At 42.2% G+C, this 27,873-nt stretch overlaps 2 protein-coding genes across 9 annotated transcripts in view; both read left to right on the plus strand.

Moving 5' to 3' along the window:
* The first annotated feature begins 2,041 nt into the window (after window positions 1-2,041).
* LOC147319751 (apoptosis-associated speck-like protein containing a CARD) lies at window positions 2,042-10,092 on the plus strand. Of its 6 annotated transcripts, XM_086312498.1 has the most exons (5): window positions 2,042-2,404; window positions 3,180-3,224; window positions 3,868-3,879; window positions 7,962-7,988; window positions 9,394-10,076. In XM_086312498.1, exons 1-5 carry the CDS (start codon window positions 2,155-2,157, stop codon window positions 9,651-9,653), a joined length of 594 nt encoding a protein of 197 aa, XP_086168624.1. In that variant the 5' UTR covers window positions 2,042-2,154; the 3' UTR covers window positions 9,654-10,076. The 6 variants fall into 6 exon arrangements, with proteins under 6 accessions (XP_086168624.1, XP_086168625.1, XP_086168619.1 ...); XM_086312499.1 differs by lacking the exon at window positions 7,962-7,988 and having other exon boundaries at window positions 3,847-3,894; window positions 9,394-10,074; XM_086312493.1 differs by lacking the exons at window positions 7,962-7,988; window positions 9,394-10,076 and adding an exon at window positions 4,772-5,695 and having other exon boundaries at window positions 3,847-3,894.
* Window positions 10,093-15,228: 5,136 nt separating this feature from the next.
* Window positions 15,229-27,873, plus strand: part of LOC147319752 (uncharacterized) — a 39,958-nt gene continuing 27,313 nt past the window's right edge. The window contains exons 1-2 of one of the 3 annotated variants that reach the window (XM_086312514.1): window positions 15,229-15,915; window positions 18,412-18,664. In XM_086312514.1, the coding sequence (XP_086168640.1) occupies window positions 18,421-18,664 (244 nt within the window). In that variant the 5' untranslated portion in view covers window positions 15,229-15,915; window positions 18,412-18,420. The remainder of the gene's footprint in view (window positions 15,916-18,411; window positions 18,665-27,873) is intronic. The other 2 variants (XM_086312513.1, XM_086312512.1) reach the window with 2 other exon arrangements.

Below are 27,873 nucleotides of genomic sequence, written 5' to 3' on the forward strand. Positions count from 1 at the left end.
GCGATTTGGCCGTCGATTTGAGGTATTTGTCATTTTTTAGTTGCCAGTTTTGCCTCTTTGTCTATTTTTCCACCTGGACACTCTTATTGTGACTTTTCCACGTCTGTTTATATAATTTACAAGAGCGATCGTGGCTCAAGAGTTGGCATTACGTCTTGTAATCGGAAGGTTGCCGGTTCGAGCCCCGGCTCGGACAGTCTCTGTCGTTGTGTCCTTGGGCAAGACACTTCACCTGCCACCTACTGGTGTTGGCCAGAGGGGCCGATGGCGTGATATGGCAACCTCGCTTCTGTCAGTCTGCAGGGCAGCTGTGGCTACACCTGTAGCCTCCACCAGTGTGTGAATGTGAGAGTGAATGAATAGTGGGATTGTACAGCCCTTTGAGGGCCCTGAAAAGCGCTCTATAAATGCAATCCATTATTATTATTTAACTGTATTGTGTAAATTAATAAACTAATCTGCAAAGCTGGAAGCATCACCGGTCAGAATTTGGAGGCGATTTAGTCGGTGAGGGTCAAAGGTCACTGAAGAAACAGATAAGCTGCTCTCCTTCATGGACGACCCGTCACTCCCACTTCACACTTCTCCCTCAGACCTTTCAGCCTCACTGCCATAAAGAACACTTCGGGGAATCATTCCTACTGATCTTTAGTTATATCTGTACAATAAGGCTTCAGTCTGTCACAGGTGAACACACCTGTGAGGCACAAGATCCCAAACATATTTTCTATTATACCTTCATCCAAACGTTTTTCTTACCTTTAAAGTGTACATATCACTTATTAATGCCATTTGCACTTCTCTCTACACAATGTCAGGGTTGCTTTTACTGTTTTTAACTAACTTTGTTTTTATTTTTCTTAGTTTTTTATCACGGTTGCAAATATAAATTCCTGCACTAACTCATAGTATAAGGCCCTGACTGGGGGCCTGTGGCACTTTTATTTTAACTGTGGCTGAGACTGTACTATTTTTACATCCATCCATTAAAATAAAGCACATCCATGCATTACATGGATTCTGCTTTTTTCTGCTTAGGGTGTAAGCAGAAACACGTTTCACTGTACCCTGCTCTCTGGGACACTAAAAGTAAAAATGATCTGGTCTGGCATTATTTTTTCATGATGTGGTTCTGCTTTGTGCAGTTTACATTTTCCTTATGGATATAAACTCTGGCTTTGAAAATATTTGCATTCATTAAACACTCCAGTGATTTTCTGAAAGGTTTTATATGCTGAGAAAAACATTACTTATACAACCTGACCTTGCTCCCTGTCAGTTACTGAGTAGTTTGTCAGCGCAGCAGCAGTTTAAATTATGTTTAGCAAGCAAAGCAAACAGCGTGGTGAGTTTTTCTTTTGGATTTAAGCAGTGGTATCACTGACTTGTGAATCGAAGCCCCAAAAGATGAAAGTTGTTTGTGTTTCTCTAAAGGAATGAAATGTTAGCTCTCATATGTTGAAAATATGCCATTATACTGTAATAGATGGATGTGATCTATAAGGTGGTCGGCTGGAAATGAGTGATGAACGAGGAATTGCATAACTGTAACTGTGCTTGTTACACTGTGACCCATCCAGTGAGCCTGTGAGGACCTGCGGTTAGTGGGCTTCTCCCGTTTGTTCCATGCTGACAGACATCACAGGTTTCCTTATGTTACTTTAGAAAGGCCGAATCTGTTTTGGGCTTGTGGTGGTGCAGTTAAAGAAGACTGAGTTTGTAGCTTAAGCTTAGATAAAAGTGTCCGTTCCCAGGCTCATGACTGTGGTTGTTGCCCATGTAAAGGGTTAAATGATGTTACTGATATATTATTAATCATAATTATGTTAGTTTTGCACTTACACTGCTAGTGTTGCTCCGAAGCAATGTGACAATAACAAAATAAATACAAATAATTGAAATATCTGCCCTGAGATACATCACAGAATTGTTAGGCCTGTGAAATCACTACACTGTGAAATAATCTGTAAAAGCTGTGAAACAGACTGAGCTATTATAAAGAGTACTTCTGTTTCCGAAGGCATTTGAATGCACCGTTTTTTTCTCTCTTACAGTTCCAAATTGCTTAAAGCAGCTTTACATAGCTACTCTGGCACCACACCGGAAAGCAACAGCGGTTACAATCAGAGGTGCAGTTTTGGATCTCGGTGAATAATGGCCAAAACTATCAAATCCGCTGTGGCAGACACTCTGGAGGACTTGGGAAAGGGGAACTATGAGAAGTTCTGCCACCAGCTTCTGGACCGCAGAGAACCGCCGCGCGTAAAACGCAACAGGGTGGAGGACAAAAGCCGTCTGCAGGTCACAGACGCGCTGGTGTCTATTTTTACTGAGGAGGGGGCTCTGAGGGTGACTCTCGAGATCCTGAAACAGATCGGCTGCAGCGAAGAGGCGAAAGAACTCGGTAAGATCAACGACTGTGATTCTGCAGCCTAAAACCTGCACAGACGGAGGTCAGGGTTTAATGATGGCTGAGTGTTCGGATGCTGCATTTTCACTTTCATTTTTCTTATCTGACCAGAGCCTCTCGATTGTTTTTCAGCGTTTATTTAATAACAGCGAACAGAGTCACTCTTCCATACGTGTCCGAGCCCGTTTTACTCCCGATCTGCAGATTAAAAGTGAAGTCAGCGGGCGCGACCGGGCCTAATTAGAGCAGCTACTTTATGCGCCGTTCGCGTGTAACAATTAGAAATGTGTACGAGGAAACGTTGTGCAGAACCTACACCCGTACAGAAGGACTGCGACCTATTTTCATCGTGAGACTGTGTTGATGTCGTTAACGCTAGCCAGAATGGGGAGATAATGCTGGTATAAGTTCCGCATTTATCGGCTGCCAGAGCATGGAAATGGCAGACCTCTTTGACGTTGATCAGGCACTGGCGCCATGCGCTTGGCGCATGCGCACAGATGCGATTTCCCAGTCCCACGATAAGTCTGGACTTCGACTTCTTGAGTAATAATAATCTTATAAAATGTCCTGATAGCTCTGATGGAGCTGAGGGATACGTCATTCCTCTGTATAAATGTGGAACTGAAGCCATAGTACGTGAGGATCACTTGTTCTTCAAAGCCTGTAACATTACACCCATGTATGATATTTTAATATTACTGTTCGTCTCTGTGTGATCCACTGAAACACCGTCACGGACTCTAACACTGTGTCTTCATTTTTGCAGAGGAAGCTACAGGTGGAAATTCCTCGAAACCTGCTCCCACTGACGGTGAGTTTCTGCGCTGCTTCACCTTTCAAATCAGCCTCGACGGGACGAGGCTGATTTGCTGTTTTCCTTTCTTCTTTACCGACATTTCACAGTATAGACCAGTGCTACGTTTGATTTAGTTTTAATCATAATTTTTGTCTAAATTCTTTTAGCTTTAGTTGACTAAATATCGGAAGATTATCGCAGACTAATTCTAAAGCTAATTCGGTTGATTAAAGTCTGTAAAGGTTTTCTGTGCTCGTACTTTCCTTGACGTCAAATGCGAAATGTGTCCATGTGTCTTCTCTTCTCTTCCAAGCGTCGACATTTTGTCCTGTTTTCACGGGAAACATGGAGCGTGGACGCTTTGTCTGCCCCTCCCATTCTGATTATTGGTGGCAGATCAAATTGTGCGTAAAAGGGGGGCGACTTACTGGATCGCTCCTCCCGCCTCTACACACCATTAATTAATTCTGAATGATTTGTCGTCTCCCCAGAACATTATAGTCCCGTTTTTATTTCCTTGAGTATCTAACCAGTTATTTTCCTCGTGCATCAGTTTTTATTTAACTGAGTGTTAAAATGTGCAACAACACAAACAAAAGAATAAAATGCTCTTACACTAGATCTCTGCTTGTTCCAGCCTCGAGTGCGTCAGCTGGAGCAGCTGGTGGAAGTAAAACCGCAGGCGGTAGGTGAAGACCTCGCCTGTAACTGATCCTGAGTCAAACTAAAACTTCGGACATGGTCAAGCGTAAAAAACAAAAACATGTCCGCTGGATTCACAGAAATTAAGTGTTTCATATTTTGTTGACATGTGCTTTGTTGTGTTCCTACACCCTAACATATGTTTAAATAGCATTAATTAGATTAGCTGAAAGAGAAGCACGAGGATCAAAGTTTGAAACCTTCAGCCCACCATCAAATCTAAGGCCAGTGAGCCTTATAAGGCCCCATAGATTACCATGAGATCACCATCCTCTGGTGAATGATAATCGAACAGGACCGCCTACCATGTGTTTCTCTTCAGGTTTAAATCGTTTGGATGTTTGGAGGCTCGCAGTGACGAAATAATAACTCGACTAAAATGCGTTAAAGCAACGAGCCGGTTTAGAAAATGTAAGAAGTAGAAAGTACAGATATTTGTTTATAAAGGCAGGGAGTAAAAGTAAAAAGTAGTCAGAAAAAATAAGACTCGGGTAAAATACATTTGTATTTGTACTTCGTTACTTCTCACCTTTGTGCCCGAGGCCTTGAAACTGCCAAGCAGATGCACTCTCATGCAGCTCCTCATTTCCTGATAATAAAAGAGAAGACTGCAACATTAACTAGATACAATAATCTTTAAATGTCTGGATGAAAAAAGGAAAGAGGTCATTTATGTTCTTTTTAAATAGTCGACCAAAAGGAACGAATGTGTTTTTAACATTTAATGAATTTTAATTATGAAATAAATGTGATTTTTTTAAAGCATTTTGTTATGAAAGCTGAGAATAAAGTGAATAAAAACTTCAGATGATAAACAACCCTTAACTTTTTTTTTAATTTCTTTCCTTTTCTTTCTCCAGACAAGCACTTTGTGGACAAACACAGAGTCCAGCTGACCAACAGAGTGAGCAACATCGCACCCATTTTGGATGAGCTCCTAGACAAAGAAGTTATCGACCAAGGAACTTATACCAGAATTAGAGCTCTGTCTACCACTCAGGAGAAGATGAGGGAGCTCTACATTGGTCCCCTGCAAACTGCAGCCTGCAAAAAGATCTTCTATGACATCCTTTTGAAAAATGAGAAATTTCTCGTTAAAGAGCTCAGTGAAAAGGATTAAATGTGTTGAAAAAACAGTTTTTAGACCAAATATAGATCTACCAATATCTACCAGAACATAACATGATTACATTACAAAGGTTTAGATGCCTTTTCTTTGTGGGGGTTTTATTTTACACTTACATTTTTGTAAAAACTGTTCTATGTGTTGCATTTGCTCCTCGGTGGCTCCTTTAATTGATCCATTTTACAGGAAAAACTATGGATATTTGAAAGTTTTATATTAAAAAATGTAAATGTTATATATGTTAAAAATGAATCAGCGATGTCATCAGCCATGTTTTTATCCAAACACGTTTCATCCCAAAACGTAACATATATGTGACAAATCGTCGCTATGTTGCTCGTTCCCAGGCGTGAGAGCGGGTTGAAATTGATAAATGTAAGGTGATGGTTAATGCTAGGGTTAGGGCCGCGAAGAGAATAAAAAGGGGAGTGCTTCAATTAAGAATCCTGAGCGTTCATAAGGACGCAGAGGGGTACCTTTCGCATTACTATGAATCATCTGGGGCCGTGAAGCTGTGAATGAGTTTTATCCATAAATCATCCAAAGCCTCATTAATCTCTTTTTCAATGTCATCATCTTATTGTAACTTGAAACATAGTGACAACGATTTACTGTCCTTTAAAAAAAATAAACCAAAATTAAAGTCATGTTTTTCTTGTTCATTTTGATGATTAATTAAAACGTTTTATAATTTAATCTTTGAAATAAAATCTTCATTTTTATCAAATGATTTATTCAAATAATAATGCAGTGTACATTATGGAGGGACGGGGGAGGCAGAAAATCAGAATATTCATTCAAAAAATATGATGTAAAACACAGAACAATTTCTGCACAAGATTTTAAATGATGTTTTGCATTTGTTGTCCACATACGCGGACATCCCATTTTGGGTTGTCTCGACCACACTACTAAATTTTGCTCTACAAGGGCCTGATATCCACTTACGGGGACGTTATACTGCCACTGTTCTATCGAAATCTAAAACGAATGTGCTCATATGTGAATATCAGGCCATTGTAGAGCAAAATTAGGTAAAAAGATAATTCTTTGTTTTCACATTCATCACGTCCCAATCAAGCGCTCGGGTCTTAGGAAGTTACAGGACTTTTTTCAAAGTGGCTAAACAAACACTTTCAACTCCTTAATCAACTTAATCTGTGAAGATTTGAGCATCAAACTTCACCCAAAGAACCTAAAAAACGAAACACTGAATGAATCACTCTGGCACAACATATGGTCTGAAATCATCTGCTTCTGGACTGCAGAGAAAACGTGAAAAAGGCGCGCGTAATGTTAAAAAAGAGGAAGTAGGGAAAAGCCGGCTGCAGGTCACAGACTTTACCGCGGAGGAGGCGCTTCGGTGGTTCTGGAGATCCTGAAACGAATCGACAGCAGCGCAGAGGTAAGAATCTGCGATTAGTTTCATATTTTAAACCCGACACAAACCGCTGCGCTAGCTCGGTGTCAGGGTTTGAAGACTGAGTGTTAGATTATTGTATCGTACGGAGCGAAACCTAACGGCTGATCGCCTAATAATGAGCAACTACTGGAAGGACCGCTGACGTATCCGCACATCTGTACAACAAATAAAGTTTAAAACGGAAGCAAAAATGTTTAAAAAACAAAATAAACAAAAAACTTCCCGCTCGTCTTTGCTCTTCTTTCAGTTTCACTTTCTTCTTCAGAGCCTCTCGATTTTACCCCCCAGTCCCCGTTTATAACAGCTAACAGAGTCACTGATCCTTACACCGTCCGAGAACATTTTGTTCCCAAATCACAGTTTTAAAACGCAGTTTGGCGAATTTGTGCGAGTTGCCTACAACATATTTCCACGACGGTGTTTCAGCTTATATTTGTCCCCAGTGTGATTCCACAGTGTTCCAGATGTTGCTTCCGCTGATTGATCATTTTCACTGCCTCTGACTGCAGATGTCGTGCGGTTTGACAGGATTAAAGACCTCGGATGAAGAAAAATGTTGTGGAATAAGGTGCAGGTTTATGAGAGAGAGAAAGCTAAATAATAAAAATGAAATTAAAAAGCGTAGGTCTCCGCGGCTAAGAGGTTCAGCTCCACAGCTCCAGTTTCACATTACAAATGAAAGTCTTGACTTCTTGTGTAATAACAATCATATATAATGTGCTGATGGAGCTGCTTCATTCTTCTGTATAAATGTGGAGCTGAAGCCATTATACGTGACGGCTGTGAGGGTCACTGCGTTTAACCTCCAATAGTTCTTTAATGCCTGTAACATTACACCCATGTATGGTATTTTAATATTACTGCTCTTAGCACCATCACACATTCATCACACATCAAACTCTGTGTCTTCCTCATTTCCGCAGAGAACGCTACAGGTGGACAGTCCTCAAAACGTGGTTCCAGTGACGGTGAGTTCCGTATTGTTTATCAAAATGACGTAGTATGAGCTTAAAATTTAGTCTAAATTATTGAGCCGTGTGCTTTGACTATAGAACTTCAAGAGTGGAAACTCGTCTTTATTGTCCCAAAATACAAAAACAACAGAAAAAAGCCGTAAAACAGTAGACAGTTGTAATCAGCACATTGGTTACTAGGGCAGCGTGCTGTTTTTATTAGCAATGTTTTATTAGCAATAGATCGAATAAAATAAAGAAAAGATAAGATAACCTAATCCTGAAATGAGCTTATCTATGTATGTCCAGTGGAGCCAAATATTAATAACCTAAAGAAGAGCCATGATTTAGTTGGTTTTAATGTTTTCTGGTGCATCAGCCCATCGTTTATTGTTTCCAACCAACTGGAAACAAATAAGGTGCACAGTTTTAAATCTGAGCAGCCCTTCATCCTGTGGACAGAAGGAAGTTGTTTATATTCTATCAGTGTAAAACATCATCATCAGTATTAATCAATAGTTTTTCCCCTCTGCTTGTTCCAGCTGCAGCATCTGGTGGATGTACAATGGCAGACGGTAGGTGCAGCATGAAGTCCTCTCCCTGTAACTGATCCTGACTCAAACTATAACTTAGCCTGAGGTCAAGAGTAATGAAAAAAAGATGTGTGCACTGTGAGGCACAGAAATGAAAATAAGTCTTTGAGACTTTGGTGACGTGCTTTGTGGTGTTCCTGCAGTCTAAAAAGAAGTATCATTTTAGCCAGCTCCTGATTTTAAAGAGTCTGCACTCAGCTGTTTGGTCTCCAAAATCAATGAAATGCAGCCAGATGCTGCTCCTTTTCCATTTTTGCTTGTTTCTTCACTTTTCTGTGGTGCTCTGAGTACCTGGTCCGTAACACTGTTCGCCATCTTCCTTTATTCACATAACTGTCTGATCCTTATCTGTCCCTGCATGCCATTGGTCACACGGTGTGCCCACCAAAGCTGCTGGTTGCATGGATTCTCAGCAGGGCTGAGTGGTTGAGGCTGAAGAGTCGGCTTTTGTCATTTGCTACAAAGAATGAGCTCTTTGTGTCGGCTCGTTTGTGAATGACACATCACTAAACCCTAAGTTCGGCTGTGGTGCTGCAGCATGAGGACAGAAATCACTTAAAAATAAATCATAATAATTTTTCTTGTGAGCACAGGTGGCTTCTGTGTAAAGGTTATGATCAGCTGACCGACGCTGCTACTATTTGTGGATTTAGCCAACTGAACTCAGCAGGCTTATAAGCAGATGTTCCATGAGCTGTGATGGCTGATTTCCAATTCAATCAGTTCAATTTTATTTATATGGCACTGAATCAACGATTGCCTCAGTGTTCTTTAGTACGAAGAATGAAGCTGCTGTTAAGGTGGAATTCAGTATCATTACCTTAAATTTAATTTGGTGTTTGCTGCCCTTGATGTAACCTTGACCATGAGCACCACAGTCTGTTCTGCACAATCCAAAAACAACAACTAAAGCAACCATTCCCAAAGTCAGGAGTGCTGCTGCTAAAAACCCAGGACAGGTCTGGGCTGAGACAAAAATCGGTGGCGGCTCATCATGATGGGTCTGTCTGTCTAAAAAAACCTGGACCCCCCATGGCTGACAACCAAGATCACGTGAAGTACCCTCTGAAAGTCGGCTAAAAGATGTGAATGAAGCATCCAGCAGCGAGCGAAACCAGCTCATTAGATTCTCTGTAATAAAAGAGGAAACTGCAACATTAACTTAACTCTTGGAAATTCAGGAAACACAATAATGTTTCAATGTCTGGATGAAAAAAGTGAAAGACATCATTTATGTTCTATTTTTAACATTTAATTAATTTTAATTATGAAATAAGTGTGATTTTTTAAAGCATTTTGTTATGAAAGCTGAGAATAAAGTGAATAAAATTTTCACATGATAAACAACTGTAAACTTTTATTGTCATTTCTTTCCTTTTTTCTCCAGGAAAGCATTTTGTGGATAAACACAGAGTCCAGCTGATCCAGAGAGTGAGCAACATCCCACCCATTTTGGATGAGCTCCAAGACAAAGAAGTTATCGACCAAGAACAATATGACAAAATTAGAGCTCTGCCTACCTCTCAGGACAGGATGAGGGAGCTCTACAGTGGTCCCCTGAAAGCCAGTGCAGCCTGCAAAGACATCTTCTATGAAAGCCTTTTGGCAAATGAGAAATTTCTCGTTGAAGACCTTTCAAAGAAGTAAATGTGTTGGGAAAAAAACACATTTTTAGACCAAACGTACACGATCTACCTGAACATAACATGTTTACATTAAAAAGGTCGAGATGTCTTTTCTTTGTGGAAAATTGTTCTGCTATGTGGTGCCTTTGCTCCTCAGTGACTCTCCTTTAATTGATCCATTTTACATGAAACACTTTGGATATTTAAAATTTTTTATATTAAAAATGTAAATTGTATCATTTAAAGATGAACTGACGATGTCATCAGCCATGTTTTTATCCATGACTCAAACTGTCATAAATTTATTTTCAGATTTCATTATCTTCTATAAAGTAAAACATATATAGCAAACATTTATTGTCCTTAAAAATAAACCAGAATTAAACTCGAAGAATTCGTTTTAGTGAATAATTAAATTTTATAAATTGACCTTTGAAATGAATAAATAAATATAGTGACATAAACGCAGTGTACGATGTCTGCATCCGAGTTTAAACAATGTTGTCTACTTTTTTCCAACTGGCTAAACAAATATTTAAACACTTTAAAGTCACGATCCTCCTCAATCAACTTACTTTGTAATTAATCTGCAAAGCTTTGAGCATCAGACTTCACCTAAAGTACCTAAAATGAAATCAGGATCATTTACATGATGTCACTGGCCTTAATTACTGATTCATTAATGTGTGTATTAGCCTTTTGTTGCAGCTGATTTGAATTTGTTATATAGGTGACTGTATCTATATTCAAACTGTACATATTTTTAAATTTGCATTTTTTAAATGTAAAACGACCCTCAGGACTCTCCTCTGGCATCAAGTAAAATGTCAGATTTTAAATTCTAGTGTAATGAGTATTGCACTGTGCCTGTCTGCAGTAAAAAGGGTTTGAATGATGAGCCAATAATATCTACCTGAGCTTCCCAAAACAAGATATCAAACACGGTTTAGGAATCAAACATAACTCTACTTTTCTCCTCCCTCTTCTTTGAACCTGTTTTCTAGTTTTTCTAGAGGCAAAGTCATTTATTGCATCATTGCAAGAAATATGATGTCCACTCGTCTCCTGTGCCACTGAAGATATCAAGTAGTTATTTATTCACTCGAGCTTGGAACTCCGTTCTGTGGATACAATGAAGTTATCATTGCTTTGGGGAATTCGGGAAGGCTCTCCATCTCGGTAGGCAGCGCATTTCCATCAATATCAGCCTCTTTTCTGGTTTGCACCCTGTTCTGGTCGAGTACGACGGCTTCAGTCTTCATTTGTTCACATATCTCTTTTACTGAGACCTGTGCATCTTTGAAATGCGTTGCCCCATAACTGATTACATGTTCTTTGCTTTTCTGAGTGAAACAAACAAATGAAATAAGATATAATATTATGCACATATATATAGTATGTATATATTTAATTTTGTTTTGATCACTGATATTGAAACCATTTTTTTAATTAGGCTAGTGAAGTTGTTGTTGGTTTCTTATCAGTTGCACTTCTCCATGGATGGTGCTATCAACAGCCGCCTACTGTGAGTGTGAGGTCTTGTTACTATCCTGGTACTGCTGTTGACGGTGCTGCAGCAGCAGTCCCTACAGCTAACATGTTGGTTAATTTGACACATTTTGCTTTATGTATATTAATTTTTTAGAGCAGCAGACCCAGACTTCAAACACAGGTTTTGGAGAACCTGTTTGGCTTCTATGCCTTGTCCAAGCCGCTGTTTATATTTATGTTTAACACAGAGAGAGAAGCTCAATTGTTTGAATTTATTTACAATTACAGTTTTCAAAAAATTCTGACCGTAAACAGCTTTCAAAGCTTTGATATTATTTGAGAATATATATCAGGTGATGGAATTTAATTTAAAGGTTTCTATGTCCCATTGAGCTTTTTGCACTAACTAGTGACAGTATAAAGGTAACACAGTCGTAATTTTGATCTCAAATTTCTGAGAGAAATAACTGAATTTAAAACATGGCAGACCTCAGGCCAGATTTAATTGGTAGACATATATGCATGCAATATGAAATTTATTATCCCAGATAGTCAAAGGAGCAAGGGCGTAGATTTGGCATGGACGGAAGGGACATGTCCCCACCAATAATCAGCGATTATTGAATTGTCCTCACCAATAACCTTGGCTCATGTGATTAGGTAGAGGATCATCAGGGGGTCCTTCGTCCGTCTTTGGGGGGAAACTCCCACTGGGTTTAAATCTGGGACTCTCCACCATTTGATCCTAGAACTGAAGAAGCTTCTTGGATGAGAGGTGACACGTCTTCAAGCAACTTAAAGAAGTCCAGACACTTTTCTTTCCAAGCTCCTTAGACTACGATGACCTGGATGACTGGGAACCTTCACAGACAATAATAATAATAGTGAATACACAGCAAGGTCTTCACACTGTGAATGCTCAGGCCCTCGTTACTAAATGTATCTGTGGTTTAGGTGATCATCAGAAAAATCATACATTATCATAGAAATGCCTAATGTAATTGCTAAAAAAAAGTCTTAGTGTGGAAATGATATATTTTCTTTATAAATGTTGGCTTTTTTATCTTTAAGTTTTTAGAGAAAACATGATTTAAATGTCTTTAATTAGTTTTAATATTTAAAACAGCAACAGAAACATTAATATTTAATTTTTCTTTATGAATGTTTGAATTTTCCAGGTTGCAACAATGGCAGCTGTTAAAGATCTGCTTCTAGAAACACGGGAGGATTTGAGTGATCAGGGTCTCAAGGAGTTCATGTGGTTCCTGCAGTTCACATGTTTTCAGAGGGGCCTTCCACAATTTCCGCCGAGTACAAACAGAAAACATATAGTGAACGCGATGGTGCAAACATGTGGCCAACAGTCTGTGGAGGTAACCATTGATGTTTTCAGGGACATGCAGAGAACTGATCTGGTGCAGAGGCTGTCAGAGAGCAGCTCAGGACTCAAAGGTAAGAGAATAATTATCCCTAATAAAAAAAATTATCAAGAGTTGATTCAAAATCTTTGAACCAAGTCACAAAAACTGAACAATGGAAGTTTTTTTGTCTTCCTGAAAGAAGGCAGGAGGATTTTCTTCACTGAAGTGTTTAATAATAGATATTGTTAAATAAAACACAGACATTAATATTAAGATTACAAACGACTAAATTCTTTCCTTACACACTTAATTGTTTTCTGATCATTAACCCTGACGTTAAATAAGTTATGAATGGATTTAAGGTGGACGACAGACACTAGACAGACAATCATTGTGGAGCCTAAAGAGAACAAATGAAGTAATAGATAGATGAGGTGTTGTTCACAGCCGGCACCTTTCTAACTTTGCCAGCATCAGCTTTAAAATCTGTACCTGATCCTGAGAGTTGTTGTTGTGGCGGCTGAAAAGCTGCAGCTGTGTGTGTTTGTAACAGCAACCGAGTGTAAGTATGAATAAAGATTGTGCTGAAAAGCATTAAACTGTGGACGAGTCTGCTGTGGGGATACTACACTTTCTTTTCTCATGGTAACCATGATATTGTAATATTTCTCCCAGAGAAACTTTGTGGATGAATACTGGGCTGCGCTGAGCCAGAAAGTGAGTAATATCACCTATGACTGTATTTAAATGATGCAGCGTTCACTGAACATGTTCAGTTTAAAAAACTCCTACATGTAGAAAAGATAAACAGAAAGATTAAATTCATCAGGTTGGAATAAATGTTAATCAGGTGTGTAATTATCACTTACATCATTTGCTTGTAACTGTGTCTGCTGTAATCTAAACATTTATGAGACGTTGATGAGATAGAAAAAAAACCTGGAGAAAAGTCGCATTTACCTTTTTTTTCTCAGGTAGAAACGTTGGCGTCTGTTATTGAGCTGATTTTGGAAACCCTGGCTGGTCTGAGTTACTGGGAACTTGAGGTTTTCAAGGAAGTCCTGCGTAAAATTCATTACAAACATTAGTCAGACATCCAAAGAATCATCTACATGAGGACAGACCTGCAGGACACGGTGTTTTTCATGGTCCTGACTTACGGTGAGCGGTCAGTGGAGGAGACCATGGAGGGTTTAAACGAGATGAAGGGGACTGATCTGGCTCAGAGGCCGTCAGACTGCAGCCCAGAACCCAAAAGTAAGACAACAAAGATGAAATAAGTTAAATGAACTATGGTGGTTAAGATGTCTCATAAGTAAAGTTTTTGTCTTTCATAAAAATATTGTAGAGAAAAGACAGATTGTTGTCCAAATCAGAATTTATGAGTGTTCAAGGAACAAAAAAATGACAAAAAGTGACTCCTTCAGTCTGAGAGACTGAATAACACAAACAGTGTCTATCATAGTTGAGCTTTAAATGTAATGTTGAAGATTATACAACTGTTAGTTGGTAAGTAAGTCTCTTGTGAGTGACTTTGAGCACTTTTCTCCTCAGAGAAACACTCTGTGGATGAACGACGCTCTGCACTGATCCACAAAGTGAGTCATGTCACATCTCTGATTCAGTACAAGACAGCAGGCTGAAAGTCAGAGGACTAAAGTATCATCAGTTCTCATGTTGAGTCATTTTTCTCACAATTTCTGCTTTTTTGTGATTATGAGAAATCATACTGAACTTTCTAAAAAAGCTTATTTGGATAAAATGGATAAATAAATAAATGTCCTGCAAATTGAATGACTTTTCCAGGTGGCAATGGTGGCAGCTGTGAAACAACTGCTTTTGGAAGCTTTGAATGATTTGAGCTCGAGGAGTTCAAGAGATTCCTGGAGTCAATTTTTATTTGGATGAGTCCATCATCAACCAGAGCAGATGTAGTGAATCTGATGGTGGATGAACTTGGTCATCAGTCTGTGGAGGTGACCAGAGAAGTTTTCATGCACATGAACAGAACTGATCTGGTGCAGAAGTTACCAGAGAGCAGCTCAGCATCCAGAGGTAAGACCAACATGCATGAGTGTAAACTCTGTGTCATCAACAGGTTTTTGTGTTGCTGGTGTCATGGTGGTGCAGTGGTTAGCACTGTGTCCTCACAGCATGAAGGTTGTGTGTTTGAGCCTCCTGGTTGGCTGGAACCTTTCTGTGTGGAGTTTGCATGTTCTCCCTGTGCCTGCATGCTTTTCCTCAGAGTGCTCTGGTTTCCAGTCCAAACACATGCTTGTTGGCTTTATTGCTGGTTCTAAATTAAATGTGGGTGTGAAAGGTTGTCTGTCTGTTTAAAACCTGAGGTGGACAGGTGTACCCTCTCTCATTATCACAGCTGGGAACCCCCAGTTACTTTGGTTGGACAGGATGGAGGGTTTCTTTGTTGGGTTCTTATGTCATTTTATTTAGTTTCACATGATTTTCTCTTTTAAATCATCTGTGTCGTCTGAAGGCTGATTCTACTTGGATGTGTGATGATGTTTGAATCCTCAGAGTTGATGGTAAATGTCTTTCCTCCTCAGAGAAACACTCTGTGGATGAACATGGAGCTGCACTGTTGAAGAGAGTGAGTGTGACTCTAACTCAGCTTTCATTCAGTAGATTCAGGCTGTAAATCATCCTCATCTTGAACATTAAACACGATGAAACAGACGAAGCATCTCTGAAACTGGATGCTTCTCACAGTGTTAATGTGGAGTCTGCAGCAATAATGTTTCCACTGACGACAGAGTGAAGGACTCCGCCCTCAAACCAGCGTTCGTCCCTGTACCATTGTTAATTCAGTGGGTTGGTTTCGCCCCCTGTTGGCTCTCCAGGAGACTGCAGGTCTTCCTGATCGTTGACAGATGTTTAGTGAATAACAGAAACACACAGTATTAAAGATTTATACCGTCTGTGGTAAATTACAGCTTAAGAGTGTTCAGTCAGACATAAGTAGCTCTAGTTAGCATGTGAATGTGATGCTTACTTTGGATTATGGAACTTTTTATTATTATTAACGGATTCAGTATTTATTAAACTCGGTGTATCCGTTGTTGCTTTGGAGATGCAGAGACTGATTAAAGAGACACGACGTCACTCTTTCTACTCATACCTGAGCCAAAGGTAACGTTGATGGAAAGGCGGTAACATCTATTTCAACTCGGTTTATTTCTATGGCGCAAAATTAGAACAACAGTCGCATCAAGGCGCCTCCGTTATTCAGGCGGGCTGACAGCTGGGAGGAGAGAGACGCAGAAACGCGGAAGTTTTTCCGCCTCAGCGTTTACAGAAAGTGAGAGAAAGCAGCGGGAGAACAGTGCCTCACACTAAGCTGCTTCACAAACACTGAAGAATGATTTTCCATCAGCAGTGATTCCTGGTGTTCACATTTTACATGAAGTATTGAAGGTAAGCGCGGCATTAAGTTCTGCTTCCTCCTGGAAGTTCACATTCGTAGTTCTGCTTCCTTGTTAGGGGAGTGCGAAGGCCCTCTATCTGCTCTGTTTCTTATTATTATTATTATTATTATTATTATTATTATTATTATTATTATTATTATTATTATTATTCAGGCAAAACAAGGGCCTGTTTGAGGGCCTAAACATACTCAAAAACTCAGGAAGTTTTGCACACGCATCAGGTCTGGTGAAAAATTTCGTATTTTAATGGTTTTACATATGAGCATTGGAAAATGGCTCCGTAGCGCCACCTATTTGGGGTTTGATAACCTTCATATTTGGTCAGTGTCAACTACACACCCGGGCCATGTTAAACTGCGGAGCTTTTGAGTTTTCGGGACACTTTGGGGTACAGTATAGTGATGGGTGACATCTGCAACCTCAAATTTCTCCAGGAAAGACTTTTTTTTTTTGTGTCCCGTTTGGATCTTTAGCCATCAGAATTGTTGCCTGAAGGCCAAGAAAGATGCTTTACTTTACCAGTTGGATCATCATGGCCTTGCCATATTTGTCCATTTGATTGACCTTCATTATAATTATGTATTTATTTTATTTTTGGTTGTTACAGACGGGACAGACATGACTGGGGGATAGGACAGGGAGAAAGAATGAAAGAAAGAGAGGGAGAGAAAGAGTTTTTATTTTAACCTGGATCACCTGTTGAGAAAGAAAAAAGAAAACAAGCAGAAGAAGACGAGAGCAATAGAATAAACAACATCATGATGATCTATGTGAATATAACAGTAAATACTAAATGTTAAACATTATTGTGCAGCAGTAAGATCGACAGCGCACAGTGTGCTTTGAGGTAGGAGCCAAAAAGGGTGTAGTTTGTGTGTGTGAGTCCCCGTGTGTACACCTGTCAGCATGGACACGCTTGTTTTTAAAAGGCTTCTTCATGTAAGTAAATTGTCAGTGGTGTGTGACATTTTTAAATACGATGAAGGAATACAAGACAGTCAAAAGGAGTTTTATAGAGCTACGTGCACGGGTGAGTGATCGAGTGATACTCACACCCGAGGCTTTGCAGTCAGATTTATTTATACCAAGAGACAGTTGCATAGCATTTCCTGTTTTTCAAGCTTACTTATTAGCGTGTGTGTGTGTGTGTGTGTGTGTGTGTGTGTGTGTGTGTGTGTGTGTGTGTGTGTGTGACAGGATGTAATGGCATGTGATACAAAAATATATGAACATTTTAATACATTTGAAAGCTTTATAACGGAGGTATCTTTTAATAATAGACATCTGCAGTTTAAACTTAAAAGTTACTTCTATCATAAATAAAAGCCTTGTTGAGAATTAAAGTGTTTCTCACCTGTGAGAATCTAGAGGGCTTTTAATTTGAAAGAGTTTGTATAAACCAGGGGTGGGCAATTCATTGTCGCAAGGAGGCACATTTGAAAACGAGACTGCCTCCACCCCAGAGAGAAGGGTTACATCTCCTGGGTCTAGGTGCGGCTTGCCCCTCTGAGGGCGGGGGGTACCTGGACCTGGGATATAGAGTATGTTTGGGGAGTGCGACTGTCTGTGCAGTGTCTATTTGTGTCTGTCTACACGTTGGGTGAGTGCCGAGTATTTGGTTGTGCATATGGGGTGGGAATGCAGGTTTGTGTCCGCATGCACCTGTTCATCTGCGTCTATAAGACCCAACCTCTCTGGGTACATCTCAGGCCGTCCAAAGTACGGAGGCCTATCTCCCCTCACCACACTCCCTGCCGGTGGCTGATGCCCTGTGTGTTGGGGGTTGGTGGTTTCTAGTTTATTGTGATGGTGCTGTTTTTATTATGTTGCTCTTTTTTTTTTTTGTTTTCTTTCTCTTCTGTTTTTTTTTCTCCATACAGGTGATCCAGGCGTTTTGTTTGTTTTTCTTTCTTTCTTCCCCCCTTCTCACCGTCTCTTCTCCCCTTTGGTTTTCTTTCTCTCCCTCTCTTTCTTCCATTCTTTCTCCCTGTCCTATCCCCCAGTCATGTCTGTCCCGTTTGTAGCAACCGAAAATAAAATAAATACATAATTATAATAAAGGTCAATCAAATGGACCAATATGGCAAGGCCACGATGATCCACTTGGTAAAACAAATCCACTTGGCATCTTTCTTGGCCTTCAGACAACAATTCTGATGGCTAAAGATCCAAACGGGACACACACAAAAAAAAAGAAAAGAAAACGAGACTGTTGTGGAGGGCCTTTCCAACAAGCTGAACTCAAACTCACACACACGCTGCTGTGGGTTGCATGTTTTTATTACACAATTTTACTCAAGGTTCAAGCTGATGTTTGACGTTCACGTCCAATCACAGTTTTCATTTGGGTGATAGAAAAGTAACAAACGTCCATGTCAGTAATGTTGTCATTAGTGAAATACAAAGCAGTCAGTTTCCATCCATCAAATGAACAAACAGCAGACATGCTGTCCTTCATGTATAATATGATTTCTTCATTTTCCAGGTGGTAACTATGACGACTAAGAAGCTGCTCATTGAAACACTGAACCAGTTGAGTCCAGAGGACTTTGCTGAGTTCAAGTCACTCACTGAACTGGAGAAAGATCTATCATCCGAGCCAAGGGGCCGACTGAAAACAGCAAACACACAGGATGTAGTGGAGCTGATGGAGGAGATGTACAGAGGCAAGAGTGTGGAGGAGACCAGAAAGGCTTTAATGAAGATGAACAGGACTGATCTGGTGCAGAGATTATCAGGTATCACCTCATGAAACGCAAATAAGACAACAAAGACACAAGCTCAGTTACAGTATTTTGATCAGATCAGAACAAAAACATCCAACATCATTCAACATGGTTGGAAAGTCTTCAAGCAGCTCTACAGGTTATAATTATGTCACTATTAACCCTCATCATACTGACTGAAGTCTGTGGTAGATTTTTGTCATACCTCACAGATGTGTTTTTTTCTGTCATTTAAATTTTTAATGAATTTGTCAGTTTGTTGCTGTTTCACACAATTTTCTATTTCTGCTTTGATTGGTGCTTCTTTAAAAATACAAATGTTTTTAGGTGTCAGAGGACTCCAGTCAAACAATTCCACCTTTACAGTTTTAATAAATGGGACTTATTAACTGTATTGTGAATTTATTCAGTTGCAGCTGGTCCTAAATTAAAGCAACACACAGTATCTGTCAGTGTTTATAAAGAAGAAAGACTCAGATGCCATCACTGCCTTCATCGTCTGGATGGGGAACTTTCCAGACTAGAAGTCATCAGAATGTTGGAGACGTAGCTGCATCTACTGTACCTGAGAGAGCTGGAGTTCTCTGGTCACGCAACCCATATCAAGGAAGCATGTAACAGACACGCATGTGCAGCACGCTTTGGAGAGACAAAGCGCTTCATGGAGTCACGACCTCCAGCTCTCACTGGGGCAGTTTGAATCTGAATGTGCAACAAGTGGGTGAAAGTAGCACCTCCAAGTTTTAGGCCATGGTTCTCAGCTGGTAAAGGGTGGAGTGCTCACTCCAGGTCACGGACGAGTTCCCCCATTTGGAGGTGTTTAAGTATCTAAGGGAGTTCACAGGGGAGGGGAGAGTGGAGCAGGAGATTGACAGATAGATTAGTGCTGTGTTTGCAGTGATGTGGATGCTCTGCTGATCTGCCCTGGTGAGGAGAGAGCGGGCCCTGATGTTTTAGATTTGTAGGTGGAGCTATGTTCCTGCCCATGCATATGGTCACAAGCTCTGAGGACTGAAAGAATGAGATTATGGATACAAACAGAAATGAGTTTCCTTTAAGTCTATCTGGGAATGTCCTACCAGGAGGAGGCTGCTGGACAGATCTAGACATATCTGGCTGATCCTCTGAGTCTTATCCAGTAGATAATGCAGGGTTCTGGAGCCGATGTAGGTGAGGGGACTGGTCCAGCCTCACTGCCTTGACATGCAAGTGTCTGCCCTACTTTCCCTGATATGAAGAAACCTGAGTAGCCTTGCAGGTCAAATCTCTCTAATCTCTGGTCCAAAGGGCCAGGACTGTCCAGGACTGTCCGCTGAAGTCCATCGAGGATGTTTTGAGGAGAGGATGTTGTCTAACCTAACGTTCATCATGGACAGCACCTCCCACTGTCACGGTCCTGGGTCGGTGAGCCAGTGTTTTGAGTTTTGTACTTTTGTTTTCTTAGGATGATTGTGGTTTGGGTTTTACTTTGTACTTCTAGCTCTTCTGTTCTCCTTGGATTGAGAGTTCTACTGCTTAGGTTTGGGTCCCTGTACCCCCATGCTCTGTGTAGTTTACTTCTGTCCTCGTGTTTGCCTTCTCGTTCCCCAGTCAGTAGTGTCTGACTGGGGAATAATAAGAGAACAGCACCACCAAGGCTGGAGACAGAGCAATACTGGAAGAGCATATGGGAGAAGGACGCAACCTATAACGGCAATGCTCAGTGGCTAGTGGATCTGAGGGCAGACCATAGCGACCTCCCTGAACAGGGTCCAGTAACCATCACAGTGGCAGATATCCAAGAAAGGGTCTCCAGTATGAAGAGTTGGACAGCACCAGGGCCCGACATGGTTCACGCCTACTGGCTGAAGAAGCTGACTGCACTCCACGAGCGTCTGGCAGCACAAATGAACCAGCTGCTAGTTAACGAGGGACACCCGGAATGGCTAACCGAAGGTCGGACGTTCCTGATCCCCAAGGACCCCAAGAAGGGACCGGTCCCCTCCAACTACCGACCAATAACCTGCCTCAGTACTACATGGAAGCTCCTGTCAGGCATCATATCGGCTAAGATGAACAGGCACATGGGTCAATACATGAGCGGGACACAGAAAGGACTTGGCAAGAATACCAGAGGCGCAAAACACCAGCTACTGGTAGACAGAACAGTCAGCCAGACTGACCAACCTGTGCACTGCCTGGATTGATTACAATTATTATGACTCAATGCCCCACAGCTGGATACTGGAATGCCTAGAATTGTACAAGATCAATGGGACCCTAAGAGCCTTCATTAGGAACTCAATGGGGATGTGGCGTACAACACTAGAGGCCAACTCCAAGCCCATAGCACAAGTCACCATCAAGTGTGGGATCTAACGAGGAGATGCTCTGTCCCCACTGCTGTTCTGCATAGGCCTGAACCCCCTCAGTGAGATCATTAACAAGACTGGCTACGGATACCGACTACGGAACGGAGCAGTTGTCAGCCACCTCCTGTACATGGATGACATCAAGCTGTATGCCAAGAGTGAACGAGACATCGATTCACTGATCCACACTACCAGGCTATACAGCAATGACATTGGAATGTCGTTCGGGCTGGAGAAGTGTAGTCAGATGGTAACAAAGAGAGGGAAGGTAGTCAGAACTGAGGGAACTGAACTACCAGAAGGCAACATTGCAGACATAGAGGACAGTTACAAGTACCTGGGGATCCCACAGGCGAATGGGAACCATGAAGAGGCCGCTAGAAAAGCTGCAACCACCAAGTACCTGCAGAGGGTCAGGCAAGTCCTGAGGAGTCAGCTGAATGGTAAGAACAAGATCCTGGCCATCAACACCTACACCCTGCCCGTGATCAGGTACCCTGCTGGGGTAATAGGCTGGCCAAAGGAGGAGATAGAAGCCACTGACATAAAGACAAGAAAGCTCCTTACCATGCATGGAGGGTTTCACCCCAAGTCCAGCCCCCTGAGGCTGTACGCTAAGCGGAAGGAAGGGGGCCGGGGACTGGTGAGTGTCAGCACCACAGTCCAGGATGAGACAACGAACATCCAAGAATACATTGGGAAGATGGCCCCAACTGACCGAGTGCTCAGTGAATACCTCAGGCAGCAGAAACCCAAGAAAGAGGAGGGAGACGAGGAACCATCATGGAAGGACAGGCCCCTGCACGGTATGTACCACCGGCAGATAGAGGAGGTGGCTGATATCCAGAAATCCTACCAGTGGCTGGACAAAGCTGGACTGAAAGACAGCACAGAGGCACTAATCATGGCAGCACAAGAACAAGCTCTGAGCACAAGATCACACCAGACAAGACCCCAGGTGCAGGCTGTGTAAAGATGCCCCAGAGACAATCCAGCACATAACAGCAGGGTGCAAGATGCTAGCAGGCAAGGCATACATGGAACGCCATAACCAAGTGGCCGGTATAGTGTACAGGAACATCTGTGCCGAGTATAACCTGGAAGTCCCGAGGTCAAAATGGGAGATGCCCCCAAGGGTGGTGGAGAATGTCCGAGCTAAGATCCTGTGAGACTTCCAGATACAGACGGACAAAATGGTGATGGCTAACCAACCGGACATAGTGGTGGTAGACAAACAGAAGAAGACGGCCGTAGTGATCGATGTAGCGGTTCCGAATGACAGTAATATCAGGAAGAAGGAATACGAGAAGCTGGAGAAATACCAAGGGCTCAGAGAAGAGCTCGAGAGGATGTGGAGGTAACAGTGGTCCCCGTGGTAATCGGAGCACTAGGTGCGGTGACACCCAAGCTAGGCGAGTGGCTCCAGCAGATCCCGGGAATAACATCGGAGATCTCTGTCCAGAAGAGTGAAGTCCTGGGAACCGGCATGTGTGGGAAGTGCGGAGCAAGTAGGGGTGAGCTGCCGATTACTTTGGGAAGCCTTCTTTTCTCCTGTGTTTTTAGACCAGGGAGGCCAGACTGTGTTATATACAGTGGGGCAAAAAAGTATTTAGTCAGCCACCGATTGTGCAAGTTCCCCCACCTAAAATGATGACAGAGGTCAGTAATTTGCACCAGAGGTACACTTCAACTGTGAGAGACAGAATGTGAAAAAAAAAATCCATGAATCCACATGGTAGGATTTGTAAAGAATTTATTCGTAAATCAGGGTGGAAAATAAGTATTTGGTCAATGACAAAAATACAACTCAATACTTTGTAACTTAACCTTTGTTGGCAATAACAGAGGTCAAACGTTTACTATAGGTCTTTACCAGGTTTGCACACACAGTAGCTGGTATTTTGGCCCATTCCTCCATGCAGATCTTCTCGAGAGCAGTGATGTTTTGGGGCTGTCGCCGAGCAACACGGACTTTCAACTCCCGCCACAGATTTTCTATGGGGTTGAGGTCTGGAGACTGGCTAGGCCACTCCAGGACTTTCAAATGCTTCTTACAGAGCCACTCCTTTGTTGCCCGGGCGGTGTGTTTTGGATCATTGTCATGTTGGAAGACCCAGCCTCGTTTCATCTTCAAAGTTCTCACTGATGGAAGGAGGTTTTGGCTCAAAATCTCACGATACATGGCCCCATTCATTCTGTCCTTAACACGGATCAGTCGTCCTGTCCCCTTGGCAGAAAAACAGCCCCATAGCATGATGTTTCCACCCCCATGCTTCACAGTAGGTATGGTGTTCTTGGGATGCAACTCAGTATTCTTCTTCCTCCAAACACGACGAGTTGAGTTTATACCAAAAAGTTCTACTTTGGTTTCATCTGACCACATGACATTCTCCCAATCCTCTGCTGTATCATCCATGTGCTCTCTGGCAAACTTCAGACGGGCCTGGACATGCACTGGCTTCAGCAGCGGAACACGTCTGGCACTGCGGGATTTGATTCCCTGCCGTTGTAGTGTGTTACTGATGGTGACCTTTGTTACTTTGGTCCCAGCTCTCTGCAGGTCATTCACCAGGTCCCCCCGTGTGGTTCTGGGATCTTTGCTCACCGTTCTCATGATCATTTTGACCCCACGGGATGAGATCTTGCGTGGAGCCCCAGATGGAGGGAGATTATCAGTGGTCTTGTATGTCTTCCATTTTCTGATGATTGCTCCCACAGTTGATTTTTTCACACCAAGCTGCTTGCCTATTGTAGATTCACTCTTCCCAGTCTGGTGCAGGTCTACAATACTTTTCCTGGTGTCCTTCGAAAGCTCTTTGGTCTTGGCCATGGCGGAGTTTGGAGTCTGACTGTTTGAGGCTGTGGACAGGTGTCTTTTATACAGATGATGAGTTCAAACAGGTGCCATTCATACAGGTAACGAGTGGGGGACAGAAAAGCTTCTTACAGAAGACGTTACAGGTCTGTGAGAGCCAGAGATTTTCCTTGTTTGAGGTGACCAAATACTTATTTTCCACCCTGATTTACGAATAAATTCTTTACAAATCCTACCATGTGAATTCATGGATTTTTTTTTCACATTCTGTCTCTCACAGTTGAAGTGTACCTCTGGTGTAAATTACTGACCTCTGTCATCATTTTAAGTGGGGGAACTTGCACAATCGGTGGCTGACTAAATACTTTTTTGCTCCACTGTATGTATGTATGTATGCATGCATGTGTGTGTATATATATATATATATATATATATATATATATATATATATATATATATATATTTTTTAGGGGTGCAACGATATTCGTATCGATATTGAACCGTTCGATACAGTGCTTTCGGTTCGGTACGCATATGTATCAAACAATACAACATTTGTAATTTATTTTATCAATTTTCCTTCTGACGATGCTGTCTGTGTTGAGCGCTCAGTGAATCTGTGTTCGACTACTCCGCCTAGGCTGCACTGTCGAGCGCAGATCCACTGAGCGCTCAACACAGACAGCATAGTCAGAAGGAAGAGCGCAGGGCAAGCTAGCGAGACAGAAGTTAAGCTCTACTTGCAACAGGCAAGTTGAACCTCATTCAGATCTGGCGTTTGGAATTATTTTGGTTTTCATGTGACGTATGACCCTGAAGGTAAGCGAGTCATGGACTAAAGTAAAACAGTATGTTGGATGTGCCATGCAATGCTCAATTACATTGGTGTGAACTAGTGTGTTAGCGCAGTTAGCTCGTTAACGTGTTGGCCGTCTAGCCCCATGCACGGAGCGATCGGCGGTAGCTCGTTAACGGAGATTTGCCGTGTTGTGGCGTTAAGGTCATTTCAACGAGATTAACCTGAAAGCACTAGTGGGAACACAACGAATATGACTGCACATTTACGCCGACATCATCCTAGTGCAAAGACAAGTGGAAGCAGACAAAAAAAAAGCAAGCATGCTACTAACTTTAGCCGAGTCATTTAGACAGCTGTTAGCACATGATTCTCCTTATGCTGCTGAGAATATAGCCCAGAAGAAGCGGATAGTATAGCTTTTATTTTGGAAAGAGCCATTTCTCTGTAATAAACTCTCTTTTCCAAAGATGAGTGATTCCTCAATCAGATACAGGGCTCGCAATATCGCTAGCCCGACGTCCTGGAGCTAGCGATTTTTTTCAGTCGGGCTACCAAAATCTTTCTCTTCCCTGCCCGTCGGGCTATTGTAGGAAAAATATATGTCAATGCTTTTGCATTCTTTCAGAAATGTAGCTGGGTAATTATGTCATTGGCATCGGTGAGCCACTGTCAATATGTGACATATTGAAGTCGCGTTTGAATTTGCGCTTGTTTTTTTGCTTTCACTTTGCAATCGTGCGAACTGTGTATAGAGAGCGACAGCACTGATCTGTGAGTGATGATAATTTGTGCACCAATTCCTCTGACATCGTCTTATTAATCGTTAGCTTACTATGCAAACATGACAAGTGAAATCTCCCGCAGCTTACACATGTGAGAGGTTGATCGCGCAGAGAATCGCTGAGCTTATGTGAGTGTGTGTGTAAAAGCATTTCAGTTCTGCTGAGCCAAATAAGACAGGTCAGGGTGAAGAAGTGACAGCCAAAGAAAAGCTTACCACAAAACGGAGAAGTTATGACAAATCAGACTATAAGGCAAAAAGAAAGTGCAGCTTTATGGTTTCATGGACAAAAGAATTTCTGTGGCTGCAATATGATGAGCTAAATAACCAGGGCTGCACATAAGTGGTCCGCAGGTGCGCATTCGCTGTCAAAATAAAAAACACGCACAAGGGTTAGGGTTAAATTTAAAAACTGTACTTTTGAGTTAAAATATATATTTATAATTTTAATAAATGACAAATTAAAAATGCATGAACATTTTTTTGTATCGAAAAAATATCGAACCGTGACACCAAAGTATCGAACCGAACCGTGAATTTTGTGTATCGTTGCACCCCTAATATATACATTCAAAATCGAGAACTCTGGGCCATTGTTTGGGCAGTTAGACATTTTCGGCACTACCTCTACAAGCAGCAATTTGTTATTGTCACGGATCACAAGCCCCTCCTGGGTCTTCGGAAAATACCCATTGACAGTGATAGAACTGGTCGCCGTGCTCGCTGGGCTCTTGAACTTGATCCTTTTGAGTGGACTGTGATTCATAAAGATGGCCACCGCCACCTCAATGCGGACGCACTGTCACGTCGCCCTGTCACTGGTGAAACCGTAGAGCAGGACACAGTCTGCACTGCTTCTGCTACCTTGAAACCTGAAGAGAGGTGCGTGGGTCCTGCAGGCCCGCCCAACCATAGTCCCTGCAGTACTGACCAAAAACACATTCCATGCAATGACCTTCCTGATCCACGACTGCAGTGTGCAGCACTATCTGTTTCATCCACATTTGTGCTTGAGCTGCCTGAAGATGATCTCAAAAGTGAACAACAAAAAGATCCTGTACTGTCAGAAGTCATTGGCTGGAAAGCTAAGGGTCAGAAACCACCCTACTGGCGTATGAAAAAATGCCCACCTCAGGAAAAAGTGCTATGGCATGAGTACTCTAGACTTACCTTTCACAATGGCTTACTCTGTCGTAAAGCTTTCAACCCGTCCCAAAAGTCAGTGTTGCATCAGTTGGTTGTTCCTGAATCTTTAAAAGACACTGTCCTACAGCTGCTGCATGGCAACCCAGTGTCCGGTCACCTATCAGCAGATAAGGTCCTGAAACGTGCTCAGCAGCTATATTACTGGCCATTCATGTCACGTGACATCAGAATATGGTGCACACAATGCACTCCATGTGATGCCAGACGGAATCCCACACCTCATCACAGAGCTCCAATGAAAACAATTGTTGCTGCGGAGCCATTTCAAAAGGTGGCAGCTGACATACTTGAACTCCCCATTACGAGTCGTGGCAACAGGTACGTGCTCGTTGTTCAAGACTATTTCTCGAAATATGTCAATCTCTATGCTATCGCAGACCAACGTGCCACAACAGTTGCAAAATGCCTGTTTGACAACTTCATCTGTCAGCACGGCGTCCCTGAAATGCTACACACGGACCAAGGACGTCAGTTTGAATCTGACCTGGTGAAACATCTGTGTCAGCTGCTAGGCATCCAGAAGACACGGACCAGCCCATATCACCCTCAATGCGACGGGATGGTCGAGAGGTTCAATCGAACACTTATTGACCAGTTAGCTAAGTTACTCCTTCAGCAGCCTGGCGAATGGGATGACTGCCTCAATCAAGTTGCTTTGGCTTACAACACCAGTCCTCACTCTACCACGGGGTTTACGCCATTTTTTCTCACACATGGACATGAGGCACGGATGCCTGCTAATATGCTGTTGCCTACCAACATGTCAGCATCATCTACTTCTGTTTCTCCTGCTGACTACGTCACCCAGTTGACTCAGAGACTTCAGTCTGCCTTCAGCACTGCTGCATGGAACAGAGATTGTGCCCACAACCAGCAGAAACAATTGTACGATAGGGGCATCAAACACACTCCTTATGTTCCGGGTGACTTGGTGTGGTTAAATGACCCCACTACAGCAAAGCAGAAACTTGCTCCACATTGGAAGGGCCCCTTTGAGATATTGGAGTGCCTTGGAACAGATGGAGAAAACCCTGGTGTCACGTACAGGATTCGCTACCTCCTGGACCAATCAGACAAGACTCAAATTGTTCACTACAATCGTCTCAGGCCGTACAAAGCACCTATTCCTAAAGGTGGAACCAACTCACCTGCTGGTGACATACCTGTACAGCCCCAGATTCCACAGTTGACTGCATTATCAGGTGCGTTGCCCTTCACAGCTTCAAAATCTGCAGCTGAAGGGAGCTGGAATGTTCAGGGCCGCAGCCC

This window comes from Aulonocara sp. 'chitande type north' Nkhata Bay, linkage group LG11, assembly GCF_057382095.1.
Source record: "Aulonocara sp. 'chitande type north' Nkhata Bay isolate Kocher_YH1m ecotype deep benthic linkage group LG11, A_spYH_male_GT1.1, whole genome shotgun sequence".
NCBI classification, from domain to species: domain Eukaryota; kingdom Metazoa; phylum Chordata; class Actinopteri; order Cichliformes; family Cichlidae; genus Aulonocara; species Aulonocara sp. 'chitande type north' Nkhata Bay.

Bases quoted from the DNA above. Each gene is read 5' to 3' on its own strand.
- LOC147319751 (XM_086312499.1), top strand. From the start codon at position 2,155: ATGGCCAAAACTATCAAATCCGCTGTGGCAGACACTCTGGAGGACTTG. The intron at 3,225-3,846 runs GTGAGTTTCTGC...TGCTTGTTCCAG, and splicing joins GAAACCTGCTCCCACTGACG to CCTCGAGTGCGTCAGCTGGA. The intron at 3,895-9,393 runs GTAGGTGAAGAC...TTTTTTCTCCAG, and splicing joins TGGAAGTAAAACCGCAGGCG to GAAAGCATTTTGTGGATAAA.